The sequence below is a fragment of the Cydia fagiglandana genome, chromosome 2 (genome assembly GCF_963556715.1).
Source record: "Cydia fagiglandana chromosome 2, ilCydFagi1.1, whole genome shotgun sequence".
Classification (NCBI taxonomy): Eukaryota; Metazoa; Arthropoda; class Insecta; order Lepidoptera; family Tortricidae; genus Cydia; species Cydia fagiglandana.
The window spans coordinates 5,232,081-5,249,536 of NC_085933.1; the positions used below are offsets into that span (position 1 = coordinate 5,232,081).

The 17,456-nt window shown below is 39.3% G+C and overlaps 1 protein-coding gene across 1 annotated transcript in view; it reads right to left on the bottom strand.

Annotated features, from left to right (window-relative positions):
• LOC134674578 (vacuolar protein sorting-associated protein 16 homolog) overlaps nucleotides 1–14,028 on the bottom strand; it is a 30,511-nt gene extending 16,483 nt beyond the window's left edge. The window contains exons 1-7 of the mRNA XM_063532698.1: nucleotides 13,744–14,028; nucleotides 12,256–12,445; nucleotides 11,312–11,458; nucleotides 10,879–11,005; nucleotides 10,247–10,380; nucleotides 9,246–9,421; nucleotides 7,667–7,913 (exon numbers count right to left, since the gene is read on the bottom strand). Of these exons, the coding sequence (XP_063388768.1) occupies nucleotides 7,667–7,913; nucleotides 9,246–9,421; nucleotides 10,247–10,380; nucleotides 10,879–11,005; nucleotides 11,312–11,458; nucleotides 12,256–12,445; nucleotides 13,744–13,793 (1,071 nt within the window). The 5' untranslated portion in view covers nucleotides 13,794–14,028. The remainder of the gene's footprint in view (nucleotides 1–7,666; nucleotides 7,914–9,245; nucleotides 9,422–10,246; nucleotides 10,381–10,878; nucleotides 11,006–11,311; nucleotides 11,459–12,255; nucleotides 12,446–13,743) is intronic.
• Between the last annotated feature and the right edge of the window lie 3,428 nt (nucleotides 14,029–17,456).

A 17,456-nucleotide genomic window follows, 5' to 3' on the forward strand; every position in this document is an offset into this window, starting at 1 on the left:
AGCATATGACGAGATGGATTCACCGCAAGATTCTAAGAATCTTTTAAATTCATTATTTGCGCCTACAAAATTTCGGCCATTGTCGCAATGGATTACGCTTGGCTTTCCTCTGCGAGAGATAAAACGATTTAAACACATGATAAATGCCTCTGCACTCAAGTCTGATGCAATTTCCAAATGAATTGCTTTGGTTGCAAAACAGACGAATATACATAAATAACTTTTAATTATTTTGCAACCACGTCCTTTTCGATCGCGAGTCGGGAATGGACCAGCGAAGTCGATACCGGTAACCTCGAAAGCGAAGCTAGGATTGACTCGAGCGGAGGGTAAGTTTCCCATTATTGGGATGACAGATTTAGCTTTAAGGATTTTACAAATTTTACAATTGTTTACAGTAGATTTGGCTAATCTTCTTCCAGCAACAGGCCAGTACAATTGCCTGACGTTAGTCAGTAAAAGCTGAGCACCTCCATGGCATAATTTTTTGTGTTCTTGGATGAAAAGTAATTTGGTGAAACGATTTTTAGAATCCAAGATAATCGGATGCTTTTTACTAAATATTTCAGATGAATTTTGAATACGTCCGCCTACACGGAGGATACTCTTCTCATCCACGAAGGGTCTGAGAGAAAGGATTCGCGATTTTGAAGGTAAGCATTTTTTATTATTTAGTAGATGTAGTTCATGCTCGAAACACTCCTCTTGGTGTTGCTTAACAAGATGATGTAATGATAATTGTAGTTCGTCTGTAGTTAGATGGCCAGTTGTTTTATTACTTGAGTGTCGTACGTTGTGGATAAAACGCAATGCATAAGCCAAGCTTCGTAATAGTATTGTGAATTTAGAGAACATTTCGAAATTTATTAATTTGTCATAGGTTATAGGTATAGTTGTAGTGCATGTTATAGGTATAGTAGTTTTAGGTTTAGTATTAGTTTTGCAGGTTTTCATTTCAGGTATGTTGGCACTAGGTTTAATGACTTCTGGCCAGGCTGATGGCCCTTCTAATAGAAAGGAGGGGCCATGCCACCATAGGTTAGCATCAGCTACTTGTGATGGACTTACACCACGTGATGCTAAGTCCGCAGGGTTTTGAACACCTGGGACGTGTCTCCAGGATCCATTTGCAGTAAGCTGTTGAATCTCTGCGACACGGTTTGATACAAACGTTTTCAGATTATGCGAGGGTGAACAGATCCATCCTAGAGTTACGGATGAGTCTGTCCAATGATAGATGTTGGTAACTGTAAGTCGGAAAGCTTCGATTACTTTCGAGCTTAATCGTGCAGCTAATAAAGCTCCGCATAATTCAAGACGCGGTATTGTCTGAGCTTTCACGGGACTGACTTTTGTTTTAGCGCACAATAAATTTACTGATATGCTACCTGAGCTACAAATCGAGCGCAAGTAGGCGCATGCTGCGTACGCATCTTGCGATGCATCGCAAAATGTATGCAATTCAACGATCGCATCGGGATCGTCAGCGAGAGCAAATCTAGGTATTTGAAAGTTGGTTAGGCTCTTAAGGCCTAGCACAAAATTGAACCACGATTTTGATAAATCTGTGGGAATAGGATCATCCCAGTCTAACTTAGTGAGCCATAAATTTTTTAGAATTATTTTTGGCACAATTGTACATAAGCTTAACAACCCTAGAGGGTCGAACAATCTAGCAGAATTCGATAAGATCGATCGCTTGGTAGCTACTGACGAATGTTTAATATCGACAGGAAAGTTAAATGTATCAGTGCTTGGATCCCATTTAAGTCCTAAAGCACTTGATTGTGAACTGAAATCTAGGTCTTTAGGTATCAACGCATTAGAATTGTCTTGAAGGACGGAACCTATGTTAGAACGGAATTTACGCAATGGCAAGTGCGCCGAATGAAGAACTTCCGTTATTGAATTTATTATGTAGCACAAGTCCTCCTTTGAACTGCTCCCTGTAATGACGTCATCTACATAGAAGTCGTGCTTTATTACATTAGCAACTCTTACATCACTGCACTCATTGGCGAGCTGAACTAGACACCGTGTACTTAGGAATGGCGCAGATGATGTACCATATGTAATTGTATTGAGTTGATATATTTTAATTGGTTGATCAGATTGCTCACGCCATAAAATCATTTGTAGATGACGTTGTTCGGGCTTTACTAAAATTTGACGATACATCTTCTCCACATCGGCTGTCACTACATATTTGTGTTGCCTGAAACGCAACAATATGGAGAAGAGGTCGTCCTGGACGACAGGTCCGACATGTTGAATGTCATTAAATGATACGCCTGATGACGTTTTTGCTGACGCGTCGTAGACCACGCGCAAGCGCGTAGTTTCGCTAGATTCACGTATCACAGCGTGATGAGGTAGGTAGCATCCTCGCTCGGGCTTAGGTACTTCACTCATATGTCCTAGGCGCTCGTACTCTTGCATAAATTTAGAATATTCATTTTAAAATTCAGGTTTTTGTTTCATTTTACGTTCCATTTGATGTAGTCGCCGTTCGGCTATTTTAAATGAGTCGCCTAAGACATCAGGTGAATCGCATAGAGGTATTTGAACACAAAATCTACCATCCTCTTCACGCTGCGTTGTTTCTTGAAAAAGGGTTTCACAGTATTCGTCGCTATTTGACGTAGGTTGGGTTTTAGGAACTTCTTCTATGTCCCAGAACTTTACAAGTTGCTGTTGTATATCTTGACTGAAATGGCAATAAGGTTTGCTAGGACGCTTTGTACCATTCCCCGTATTGCGGCCACCGAGGATCCATCCAAACTCAGTTTCGTGGAGGACTGGTTTATTTGGTCCGAGTTTTATTTGAGAAGTACCCAGAACGTCCCAGAAGACTTCCAAACTTAGAAGAATATCGATGTCTCCAGGGCGATAGAAGTCTGGATCAGCTAATTGTATGTGGCCGGGGATGGCTAGTTCGTCAACTCGTATCTCAAGTTGAGGAACAACGTCAGTTATGACTGGTAGGACGTAGCATTTAACATTTGTAGTGAATGAGTTATAAGTAGACCTTATTTGTACGTTGCAGTGTTCGGCAGTGCCTACGATGGCATTTTGAAGACCAGACACGCACTTGAATTTTTTAATTGTAGGGCATCCTATCTTAGCTCGAGCCGCCTCCGTTATGAAAGAAGTTTGCGAACCATTATCTAGAAGAGCGCGCAATTTTATTATGTTGCCATTGTTTGACACCTCGACTACAGCTGTTGAATGAAGACCGAAGCCTGAGGAGCCAGCAGACAGTGTAGTTACCGGACGCGGGCCAGAAGATGCGTTATCAGTAGCATTGGTAGGTACTTCATGGTTAGAAGTTGAATTGGTAGGTAAGGATGTAGACGCAGACGATTCTACGTTATTTTGTATCTCTTGTCGCGATGATGATGATGATGATTGTGTTTGATGCGGTTGGGAACCGCTGGGTAAGTTGTTTGTTTTATGAAGTAAAGTATTATGCCTTCTTTTACAGATGCGGCAACCAGCGACGAGCCGGCATTGGTACGATTGGTGATCATTACGTAAACAATTACTACATAATTTCCATTGAAAGACCTTTGCATTTCGTTCTTGCACAGACATCGATTTAAATTTGTTGCACTCATATAATTTATGATCTTGTTTACATGCCAAACAACTGCCACGGGGGTGTGAATCGAGCGAAGAAGAAATGAATGATTTCGACCTATTAAAGTTGTGACGATTTTCAACTTTATTAATATTATTGCTTTGATTATTTGAAGTTTTGGCGGCGTAGACTGTTTCTAATACAGTTGCCCTTTGACGAAGAAAGTTGAAAAAATCGTCCTAAGTATGGGTCTCTAATTTGCTTCGATGTTCCTCCCAATTTCTCGCAGTTACCGAGTGCAACTTCGATGAGCCTATATAAATAATAAGCGTGCCCCAACTATCAGTTGGCTCGCCTAACAATTTCAAAGCACTTAAATTTTTTGAAATTGCATCAACTAAGTTGCGCAGGCCCCGGTCGGACTCCTTAGAGAGCGCCTCAATCGAAAATAGACATTTAATGTGTTCGTTAATTAATAGACGCTTATTATTGTACCTGTCACAGAGCAACGACCAAGCAATTTGATAATTATCTGCCGAAACGCTGACCGAATTAATGACTGCCAGAGCGGAACCCTCCAAATATGATTTTAAATAATGGAATTTACTTATGTTGTCCAAATTATCATTATTGTGAATGAGAGATAAGTACATGTCTCTGAACTGAAGCCATTTATTTGTATCACCGCTAAAAGGAGGAATTTTCAGGGGTGGCAGTTTAACGTGATTTGTAACTGATGTGGAACTGCCACGACATGAAGACTCGTCTCCTTGTTTTGTTTTGCTATCGTTAAACGCATCTAAAAACTCTTGAGCGGTGCCAATCAGCTGGAAGAACTGGTTTTCCGTTTGCTCCCTTTCTTCCATCTGTTTTGACGTATCGGAGTCTAATTCCTCAATTTTATTTTGAATTTCGTCGAAAGTGTAACTTAACTCTTGAAATTTGGATAATCTTAAGCTTAATTCGTTGTTTATTAATTTATTACGCTCAGTTACACTATCGAGACTCATTAAAGGCGTTAAAAACTTTTCAAATAATGTTACGCGGCCTCTTATAGTGGCCCGTTGTTTTAAAAGTTCCTTTAATTCGGTCATTATGCAGGCGAAAATAACAAAGAAGTTAGTTATAAAGTAATTAAAGTGAATCCAACCTCGTAAATGATGAGTAGAACAGCTGATCGCTGATAACAGATGTGCACAATAGGTAGGTACCGGCCGGTCAACGCAAAGCGACACGGTGTTACTCGGCGCCGCTGCTGGAAACCGCTGTGCAGTGTAGTTGACCAAATCACTAGTTCTCACCAGCTTATATCCCGTTAATTTCCTGAAATAGTCGGCAATTATGTTTAACTACCTATAAGTACTTGTTTTTAATCGGGACTAATCTATTTACGAAAAAACTAGAAACTTTAAAGTACGAAAGTTGGACACTGTGGAACACTGTGTTAACACACAATTTTTAAGTCGAATTTTATAGAAGATTTAATTGTTTTACGGTACCAACACGTATGTATTATTTACTTTAGAACTATAAAGAAGCAATTTAAATGCTATTTATGCATAAGGAATGAAGAATTACGAAGTTTTGTTAATAATTTTGCAAACGGTGGTACCTACATAGACTAACTCACAAACCGCACTAATTGCACTAGAATTATCGAACTAAATTAACACAAGTCGAGAACAATAACTTTTAAAATAGGAAATGATGAACACTAAAAGGAACGGGCGTACTTCCTTCGGATCCAGTATACGTATGCACTTATTCCGGGATATCTTCGCCTTCCAGTTGCGTCATCCAGATCACGTCGGGGTCACCATAAATTGTAGGATAATTCGGTGCTCTTCAATGAAGTAGACGGTTTGCAGTATATATAAGTATAATCAGCTTCCACAAGTGAGTATATACACCGTGAAATTTTAGTGGTTGTTTTCCCGCAACGAAATGATTCTGCTATCGATATACAGTCGATGTGTAATCTTTTTTTTTAATAATGTTAAGGAATGCCAGATTTATAAATGTGTCGAACGAAACTCGAAAGTGACCTAACACCAGTAGTAGCACTGCAGTAAGGTACCTAATTCTTTTGAGTGAATGAAACAAAATAACCTAAAAAGTAGTTCCATTTATTTTTCCTTCACACATTTTACGTGCAGTTAGTTTGCAGATCCTTAAAAGTAAACATAACAAGTTAAGATCAAGCTTTTAATGATCAAAAACTTAAACTTCCCGATACCGCAATAATTGTTCGAACTGCAATCCGCCACGTTCAATACACAATCACCTCTGCCCTGTGCATGTGCTGGCGTTTGAAACTGCCCGTGGTTAAGCAGCCGCTGTGTTGCGGCGACAATTATTCGTCCGTGTGGAACTTGGGGGTTTAAAATCCCCCGAAGACGCAGCGACTGTAAATGGTCCGGTTCCGCGTAAAGTCGCCGGGCGGCGTGGGAGTCGTAGTTAGCCCTAGCGTACAGCTGCACCATCGCGACGTACTCTAAATTAGAATATTCGTAATGTCGATCCATTTTACTAGAAATAGCAGTGATGACATTGACAGGATCTGTTATCACATTAGTTTAATAAGCGAAGAGGATGTAATTATTCGATTTACCAAAGTTGACACAACGTAATGGCAATCATCAAACTAATAAAAAGGTTTTATTTCAACTGTTAATCGTGAAGGAACAGTCTAAGTAAATTTTATTTTCAGTTGTCAAACAGTAAAGCACTCTAGCCTGTTACACAGTTTAAAAAAGTAACATGTGCTTGTTTATTTGTTTATCTGTTTACAATATCGGGAACTGTCGTCGACTTGCAGTTTTAGTGTGTTACTATTGTTTTTCGCTTGTTCGAGTTTAGATAATTTTTTTGTAATTTTTTTTTTTGGAAAACAGTTTATTTATAAGTTTGTCTATCATAATTCGAAAGTACTACCGATAGCAAATCGCCCTGCCGCGGGAAAACAACCACTAAAATTTCACGGTGTATAACATAATTTTATAGGTTTAATATTTTAAGTGCAAGGCAGCTTGATCGTGCCGTAGATGGATTGGTAATAATTCAAAATGTCGTATGTCCTCCTCCCGCGCGTCTGCCCCTCTCTCGTCCAGCAGCTAGGTAAGGGTGAGTGTAGACAAAGCTAAAGATTAATAGTCTACTTAAGAAAATTCGCTATTAGTATATGTATTATATATTATTTGTGTTTTGATTTTTATTTTGTATTTGTGAATGTTGAGGATGATTACAATTACAACCTGCTTAAGTTGTAATTGTGATGGACTTAATTTTTCTTCTTGCACATAAGGCCGGCGATATATAAAATACGCCGTAGACCGCGCAAACGCCGTGGGTGCAGACTTCGGAAAGATAGAAAGTCAACAAAATAAAAACCAATCTAAAGGTGTGGCTTTATTTAGCTTAGTTTTAATTTAGTTTAATTTAGAGTTAATTTATTAATTTAGTTTAGTTTAGTTTTAGTTTAGTTTTTAAATCTTTAATTTATAGTTAGTTTTAATGATATTGTTAAGTATTAGTTTTTAATCGGAAATATGATTGGGACTTATCAATAAAATTATTCACGTGTATTATTTAAAAAAAAAAAAAAAAAATCTAAAGGTACATCAAGGATTGCTGTGCTGAAAATAATTCCGATCTGGGGGCACGGCCGTACCGTACCCCCACCAAGTCGAGACAGAGGGCAAAAGGTAGTGCATATCTTTTCTCCGCACGTTTCGTCGTATTTTCGAACCCTATTTTTATTACGTTAACGTTACAAAAGGCCTGTAAACTTATAACGATGAGATGGATTAACTAAAAGTAATATTTTAGATCTGCATAAGACATGGCCTATCTCGTGGCTAGCCAAAACATTCGGTGACTGGATGTCTGCTTTTTGAGAAATTCTCACCTGGAATTGTTTCGATGCTTCAACCAAGTATGAGCCAGGCGCAGTACTGTCGATTCGGAATATCTTCTCAATAACGACCGGCACTTTCTCTATGAGTGTAGCTGTGTACTGCGACACAACACGAGCGCAGTCCATCACGGGGATCAAGTGGAACTCGGTCTTCTGTGAACTATTCTCACCTGAAATTGTTTCGATGCTTCAACCAAGTATGAGCCAGGCGCAGTACTGTCGATTCGGAATATCTTCTCAATAACGACCGGCACTTTTTCTATAAGTTCGTGTGTGTACTGCGACACAACACGAGCGCAGTCCATCTCGGGGATGACGTGGAAGGGGCCATCGTAGGGGAACTCCGTCTTTTGCCCTTTCGAGCCGAAGATGCACAGCATGTCGTCCCAGTGGGCTATCACGGCTTGGGAGCCGCACCTGAACAAAATACATGATAACTTGAAATTATTCGAAGGAGATCGATTGACTACCCGCTTTCCTTGGTTACCCACGACCGACGGAACGGAGCCGGTAAATACAGTTAGACAGTGTGAATGGTGAGTTTATGCGTTTGTTAGAATTAATTTTCTCAATTACCTATCTCCAAACCCTCAAGCGATTTACTTGTCGTATTTTGTGAAAGATTTGCGGTACATCAGCGACAGTAAAGTTCTGAGGTAAGTAAGTTACAATTCACCAGATGGCGCTTATATAATGCTGTCGATATTTATAATTTAATTGTAAAATAAATATCTTTTTATAAATACCACGACGGTAGCAAACAAGCCTGCGGCCCAAAAGCGCGTTGCCGGCATTTGAAATATACGAGGGTTGTCGCTAAGAGCCACTTGCACCATTCACTAACCCGGGGTTAACCGGTTAAACCAGGAGTTACCATGGGTACCAGTACAATTTGACACTGGGTTAAATGTTTAACCGATTAACCCCGCGTTAGTGGGTTGGTGTAAGTGGCGCTAAGTGATCTTAACATTGATCATTAACCAGACGAGCTCCTTGGGTTGTTTGATGCAGCCGGTGTCGATCTCCGCGTACTTGCTCTTGCAGTCGGAGGAGCCGATCCACAGAAACCCGGAGTCCGTGAAGAGCGCCACGTGCCGCCCGTTCTGCGAGGGCACGATGCACAGATGCGTGTATGAGTCACTGTCACAGTGATCTTATTATTGACTCACTAACCAGACCAGCTCCTTGGGTTGTTTGATGCAGCCGGTGTCGATCTCCGCGTACTTGCTTTTGCAGTCGGAGGAGCCGATCCACAGGAACCCTGAGTCCGTGAAGAGAGCCACGTGCCGCCCGTTCTGCGAGGGCACGATGCACAGATGCGTGTATGGGTCACTGTCACCTTGATCTTATCATTGACTCACTAACCAGACCAGCTCCTTGGGTTGTTTGATGCAACCGGTGTCGATCTCCGCGTACTTGCTCTTGCAGTCGGAGGAGCCGATCCACAGGAACCCTGAGTCCGTGAAGAGAGCCACGTGCCGCCCGTTCTGCGAGGGCACGATGCACAGATGCGTGTATGGGTCACTGTCACCTTGATCTTATCATTGACTCACTAACCAGACCAGCTCCTTGGGTTGTTTGATGCAACCGGTGTCGATCTCCGCGTACTTGCTCTTGCAGTCGGAGGAGCCGATCCACAGGAACCCGGAGTTCGTGAAGAGCGCCACGTGCCGCCCGTTCTGCGAGGGCACGACGCCCAGATGCCTGTATGGGTCACTGTCACAGTGATCTTATCATTGACACACTAACCAGACTAGTTCTTTAGGTTGTTTGATGCAGCCGGTGTCGATCTCCGCGTACTTGCTCTTGCAGTCGGAGGAGCCGATCCACAGGAACCCGGAGTCCGTGAAGAGCGCCACGTGCCGCCCGTTCTGCGAGGGCACGATGCACAGGACCTGTGTGTACGGGTTCCGGATTTCCGGACGCTGGAAATGTATTAAGTTGACTTAGAAATAGGTGTTATAAGTCCCTTTGATAAGGCGCAATTTATATTAAAAAATGGTTTGTTTATAATAACATGTTATTGACGGTATTTTTTCTAGGACTATGAAATAGCATTGTGGCTTGAATTTTAGTAAGTATGTGAGATCAGGTCAGTAAATGTTTTTTTTTTAATTAAAAATTTATTAGAATATCTATTATTATAGGTATTTGTTGCAAATACGGCGGCAGCCATAAGTTCCAAAACGGAATCATATTCATGTAGGCAAAATTTCTTAATCTATAGTTAATGTACCTACCAATTATAATATAAAAACGCAATAGATACGTTATTTTAAGTGATAAGTTATTACGATATGCAAGCAACAATGATACTTAGATAGTTTCATTAATTAGTTTCCAGTTCTCCTTGTGTGTGAACACGTCATGTCGAACAGTAACTTACTTAGAAACTTTAATGCTGTTGAGTCATATTCGCTTTGTATTGAGATTTCAGATAATTTGTCAGTTTGCTGTTGACTTGTTTACCACAGTCCGTCTAAGATAACTTTGCACCAACTTGAATATAATAAATTAACGAACGTCATCTGAAGTTTAATTGACCGAGCGCGTGAGAAACGCGGCGAAGAGTCTCCGTTTCAGATGGAGCACAAAAACTCTCGCCTGGCTGTTATAGAGGGTTAGGTTACATTTCTCAACCGATTTTCGCGGAATATTGAGAGCAAGTAAAATAGATGAAACTTTCAAGTGGTTAATGCGTCACTAGTTGGCAATTCCTGGCCTAGAAAGAAAGCTAAATAAAGTCATACCATGAGCACAGGCCTGGGCTCTCCCAGCTGACACTTGTATATCTCCTTGTTGCGACACACGAGAAAGCCGATGACGGCCGATGAGCGAAGGCCCGCGCTCAGAACGCACCACGATGTGATTGGTTCACTGGCCCCTAGAACAAAACACCATTAGTAATTTCAGGTACAGCACTGTATCGAAAGACACACAGGCAGATAGGAGTGTATAGGCATAAAATTATTCCCACCACTTTAAATTTCTAAAATATTTAGGACACTTTTATGACAATTTTAATGTTGCTCATACATGTTGTCAATGTATGCTTCTAGAAATCTTTAATCACGTCAAAATGGAATCACGCAAAAACTGCGATTCTTCAACCCACAAAATAGCCTAGCATAATAAAATAACCAATTACGGCGAGATTTGCATTAAACTGTTAAAATTCTCATACGAAATCCGCGACAGCTTCTTGAATCAATCTCTCCATATTCATCATCATCATAACTTAAGAGCTTTACTCTTGTCAATGGAGTAATCGCCAATCATTTCTTTCTTGTGCCAGTCTTTTAATTTTCTCATACGACGCATTATTTTTATGGATACTACCTAAACTTTTTTTTTAAGAAATAGAGCAAACTGAACAACTTACGTGGCAGATCTGGTACGGGCCTGACTTTGGGTTCAGAGATATTGCTCAGCAGGAACATGCGGTTAGTGGTGGTCATTACAGCCAGTCCTACACCGTGAGGGTTTGGGAACAGCTGTGCTTTGCTGACCTGTTTACAAACAGTATATAAAATATATTAGGGAATATGTAAAATAGGGTAGGAAAATGCAACAGCACATATAATATAATTGTGCATTATATAAGTTCTATTCATTCTAGTATGTTCTTAGTTAAGGAAAGAGTAATAACGGAGTTATTTAATTTTATATAGTTATTTCTACATAAACACAGTAGTCCATTTATATTCAGTGTTTTTAGCTAAGTTAATTTTTTTGTTCATAGTAAAATCTAGTTCAAATTAAAGTTGTGAAGGTCAGCCACACATAAACATGTACATAAAAGTAGAATATGATACCTTAGTGTCCCTAACTTCTTGTCCCATATTGAATGTTTTCTGGTAGGCGCCAAACATGTCGTAAACCAGCACATCCCCACTCTCCTGCACACACAGCAGCTGCTCCCCGTCCGACCAGCCCATGTGGATTAGGACTCCACTGTTCCACTGGAAATGTCACATATGATATGTAGTATGTTTTAATAACAGGAGCATTCCACAGGCTGTCCCATACAAACGCATTTTAATTCCTGTGTTCCGACTTTTTTTTTCAACATTTAATGCAGGCGATTATTTTTCTGTGTATATCTTTGACCATTTGTCATAGAAACGGTAACTCTCATACCTGCAAATCTTCAAAAAATCGCATTTGTACGGGACAAACGGTAGATAGTTTCATGGAATGCTCCAACACCATTGTGGATCAAACAGTTTGATTGCTTCTATAGAGTTCGCCGGCCAGACTATTTTACAGATGGCGCCAGCATAGCTTTTACCTACAAACAGTGTTGTTAAAATCTTGTTTTAATTTTTTGCAACTTTTTGGTCTGGATGCAAATCTCATAGAACAAAATTAACTAGACAGATTAAATCTATGCTGGCGCTATCTATAAAAATCACTGCCAACCCCTTTGTTCCAGCTTTTTCATACAAAATTTGTACAAAGGCAGGATGATTGGGTAGTAAATTGCCAATCAAACAATTATTTACATATACCATCATATATACTCTTAAAAAACACTTTTAAATGTGTGGTTAAACCACTGGTGTTATTGAAAAGTTTCTTAAGGTTGAGTTATTTTCCAGAGCATATTTTTAACCTTTTGAACGCCGCGCGTATCGTGCGCGCCGCATCATCGTGAACCTTGCGGGAATGCACGAAGTTGACATCTTTGGCGGTCAAAAGGTTAAGACAGAAAATATTTCTAAAATAATATTAAGATATAATAAAGAAACTTACTAACCAGAATCTTTGATATAACGTTCCCTACACAATTGTAAATTGTTATGACAGGTTTGGCAGTGGTTGCAATCCTGCCAAACTGCTTCCGGTCCCGCACCACAGCAATAGGCCCCCCGTATGGGGCTCCACTGATTATCATGTTGTCTAGGCCCTCGTCCATGGACCAGTTCATATTGTAGATTTCTAAACGCCTGTAATTAATAATACAGTAGAACCCGCTTAAGACGATTCTGAGGGGACCTAGCAAAATACGCGTCTTAAACGGGAAATCGTATTAAACGTGAAATAAAAACTAGTATTATTTCATGGAGGCCTTTGCCTACAAAAGGCATACAGATATAAATTTAGATTAGATATATATATATAAGTTAACAACAAAATGAAATGTACTACAAAATACTTATCTGAAATAAAGGCTATTTCATTCATTCATTTCATTCATTATTTCATGTACAAACACTGCAGCGGTGATAATGAGCGAATGATATCTAAGTGTGGGTAGGTTCACACACGGTTAAACCTCCGTGGTCCACAACCGTCAAGCAGATGGCATAGCATTCTCACGCCGACAAAGACCCGACAAAAGATATTAAAGACAAAACAAAAAACCTAAGGTAGGTAATAAACACATTAAAAAATATTAACTAACGGCGTATTGCATAACAATACGACCGTACGATGGTTATAGCAATAACACAAACGTGCAGATGGTGCGTAACGGGAATTTTAGATGGCATATTAAGCGGGACGCGAGTCGTATTAACCGTGAGAAAATGTATGAAAACAGGCCTAAAATTGCAGGGACCGGCGTAAAATGGCGTATCATGCGGGAAATCGTTTTAAACGTGATCGTATTAACCGGGTTCTACTGTATATTAAATTATTGAAAATTAGGTAAATGAAAAAGAAAAAAATGTTTGTCATATAAAATACACTTGTAGATACTTTATCCTAAGCTTAATTAATTTCTTAAATGGCACCTGTGATCCAGTGCTAGCTAAGGATGATGACAGCACTCCCTTTCTAAATCACAACACAGTAAGTGTATGGTATGGGTGTTAAACAAGAAAGCTACCAGCTCATGACTTCCTACAATATAAACATTAATGTCATGGTAGTAGTAGATGTAATCACTTTTTTGTACACAACACAGGTTTACAAAATATACAATGTTTGAAATGTTTATGCTATTTGTTAATAGCAAGGTATCAACCAAACGAGAAAGATAACTGCCTGCCTGCTAAATAATAAATAAACTTGGTATAAGTTTGGGCACCTTCTGCATTAATTACCATATTGAATTTATACAGTGTTTGTTAAGTTAAGTGTGTCAAGTTTAAAATTATATGAAAATATAAGAATGATTGCGATTATCAGTCTCTTGGTAGGTAGGTAGATAATGTTAAAAAATACATGACATACGCCCATATCTCCTCACTATTTCTAAGCGGATAAAAAGTGAAATATTATATTGTTATAATTATCTGACCTGTAGTAGGAATCCAACTGGAACCAGTCCGCAGTTAGCAGCGCCGACATTGTGGAATAACAATCAAATACACCTTAAATGATAACTGACTGATAACACAAAAATATCCTTATTAGTTTACTGCAAGGGTTAGCTCCGAAGAATTTAAGTCATCCAGTTTTACATAATATCCAATTGATATTACAAAAGTAGTTATATTAATACGATTGTATTTAAATTGGTATAATTTCAACAAATTATTTGTTTTTCCATGAAGAACATGAATAACAAAACCATTTTGGCAACGACAGACATGACACATGACTGACACTGACATTAAGTGAGTTACGAAACCGAAAAATATTTGCTGTGTTTTCTGCACCGTTGCGCCAAAATAAAAATATTTTATTAAAACTTACTGAGGAAACTAACATGATTGCACCTTATTTTTTATTATAAGGCTCTACCTAGGCTGACTTAATTTTTTACGTATGTAAATCGGTATACTTTGGAAATGGTCGTGGTATCTGAACGCATTACCAAATGTCTGTGTGACATTACACACTCGTTTAGGAATTTTGGTAATTTTTAGTGTTCCGTACAAAACTTTGTTTACGGAACACTTATGGGATCACTTCGGTCTTGCAAATCAGTTAAATACGTTTTTCTCAGAGACCGTTTGACATAGATACCTAAAATTTGGAACAGTTATAGCAATTACCACCACTCATATTGTAAATAAGTCAAAACTGCTTATTTCTTATTAAAGGGGGAAATTTAGGGGGTTGAGAGGGTTAGGCTGAAACTTTTTTCATTTGTAAGAATCGTGTGGGGTACCATTAGAAAGCTTGCAAAAAATTGAGTCGATGGACTGATTTTGACTTCATTTTAGACTGCAATAGTTTCGTCAAAAAATGCATTTAAAGTTGCAAGTTTTCATACAAAAATTTTCACCTCTGTCCTGGCGATTTTCGCGAAAACTATAGCTAACAGGCAGCTGACCAGTCAATACCCAACTTAAAGAAGCATGGAGACGGCGGGAAAATTATCAGCTTAACTTTATCTTCATTCGTTTTTCAACTGCAGCTTGACCTTTGGTTGCTTAGGGCTAGCTAACTGATGCTTACACTGGTCAATTCATATTTAGCGAGAAACATCCTTAGTTAAAACTTTGGCATTGAAATTTATGACTTATGTCTTTGACACAAAGTTTAATCCTGCTTGCTTATTTTTGTGGGATATTTAATTTTATCTCAATAGCCTACTATAAGTATGAGAGACATCTACAAAATACGACCTTATTATATTGCAAATAAGTTTCAATTTCGAACGGGCTTTCCAACCAATGGACTAGGCATCTCAAAAATCTGAAAAATTCAAATTAAGAATTCCGTTCTTGACTGTCGTTGTGTTTTTTTTTCCGCAATAGGACACATAGAGTTAGTAAGGCGTATAGAGATAATAAAGTCATTTAATATTTATGAACAGCTTTGGCCTCATGTATAGATTTTATTGAGAGTATCTGATTCGTCGAAACAATATACACAATATTCCTTTTCATTAAGTACCATTACATTTCTGTATTAATTGTATAAATTATAATATCTATTAATTATATTCAGTACTTATGTACGTATATATTTTTGAACGGATCGGTGAGCAACAAGATTCAGGGCTATAACCGCGAAAATAGAAGTTCGCAAATTGCGAGCATTTTTCTCTGTCACTCTAATTACGCCTTCATTGGAGTAAAAGAGAAAGATCCCCGCAAATTGCGAATTTCGGTTTTCGCGGTAGCCCCTCAGTCCTGTTACGAGAAAATAATTTTGGAAGACATTAATAGTATATGACAGTTAAATATCACAGTTTTTAGAAACAAAGGTATAATTGACGAAATATTTAAAGTAAGCCGATCTTGTTTTTTAGCAGTTCTAAATAATATTAAAGTCTATATATGGCATAAAAAAATAATGAGTTCTAAATTCAAATTGAAGGAGTACCTATACATTTAAGGTAATGAGTTCTTAATTCAAATTGAAGGAGTATACATGTAAGGTATTATAGGCCAAGCGCGCACCACGATTTTAATTTTTGCGACACGATTTTAGAATCGCGCTGTAATATATCGCAGAAAATTCACTGCGCGCACTGCGATGAAAAACTCGACGATTTGTTCATTCTCAACATGGATTTCGTACCAGTCGCTTGTCATGAAACGTGTCTTTAATTTGCGATCGCTGTATGACTTTGAGCATTTATAGCAAAGGTGATCCCCGTCTATTTCCATAATTAAATGGTCAACATCTAGCGCCTCATTTTGAGACTCCATTTGAGATGCAGGTGCCGAGATGTTGGGTTTTGGAGAGCGAAATGCCGGCTGAGGTCCGGCCGGGGTGTGATTTTATTATCATAGTGCGCGCGGGGCCATACAACTCCGCATGCTGCAATTCACTTTGTGACAATCGCGTCGCGAACAATCGCGGAAAAATGTGACAAATCACAATTTTAAAATCGCAGCGATTTTTTTGTCGCATATGCGCGCACTAACATATAAACACATACGTTGCATTTCTGCGACAAAATTATCGCAGGACAAAAAATCGTGGTGCGCGCTTGGCCTTACTCTAAATTATTATAATACATCAAGCATTCGGGAGATGCTCGACTTCGGTATTCAAACACAAAGCAATAGTACAAGAATCTAACTAAATGCAAAGGCCGAAGGAGCGATTCGAAGATCCGAAGCGTCCGACAGAGTATTTTTAAGTACAAGTGTCTAAGTCGCAAGATCCAAAGGCTGAAGTCGCATTGGGCCGAAAGCCCGAAGCATCCAGGAGGTCAGTTCTAAACGCAGGTAATTAATACAAGTGTCTAAATGCGAAGGCCGGAGGCCCAAAGCCTGCAAGATGTAAGTGGTTAAACACAGAACTGACAGCCTGGACGCTTCGGGCCTTCGGCCCTACGCGGAGCTCGGGCTTCGGCCTTCGCATTTAGATACTTATACTATTGTTCTGTGTTTAAGTACTAACATCCTGGACGCTTCGGGCCTTCGGCCCTACGCGGAGCTCGGCCTTCGGCTTTCGCATTTAGACACTTGTACTATTGCTCTGTGCTAAAGCGATGACATTTTGCTAATGCTCGGCCTTCGGCCTTCGCACTTAGACACTTTGTACTATTATTCTGTGTGTATAGTTGAATACGGTATCCTAAAAACAGGCAAACAACCTCTGTAAAATGTAACGATGCGAGCGGTACGGCTACCATCAGTTTGGCATTGACATAAACGTTACCGTGGGCGTGAACGTAATTTACTTTCTATGCATCTCGCTCGTACTGACATATTAGTGCGAAAGAGATATACCTATAGGAAGTAAATTACGTTCACGATATCGTTTATGTCAATGCCAAACTGATGGTAGCCGTACGGAACACTAAATGCCTCGAGCTATCTCGGGCTTGGCCAAATTATTATTTCTTAGATAGAATAGAATAGTTCATTTCGAAGGCACCTCCAATTTTTGACACGCTTTTATTAGGTCGACCGTAACAATGTAATGATATCTAAGGTAACTAATTTAACCATCTTCCAAGGATCGTAGCGTCATGAAAATTGGCAGCTGTATGTATATAAACTTGGTCAAGCAGATCTTGTCAGTAGAAAAAGGCGGCAAATTTGAAAAATGTAGGCGCGAAGGGATAGCGTCTCATAGAAAATTTGAATTTCGCGCCCTTTT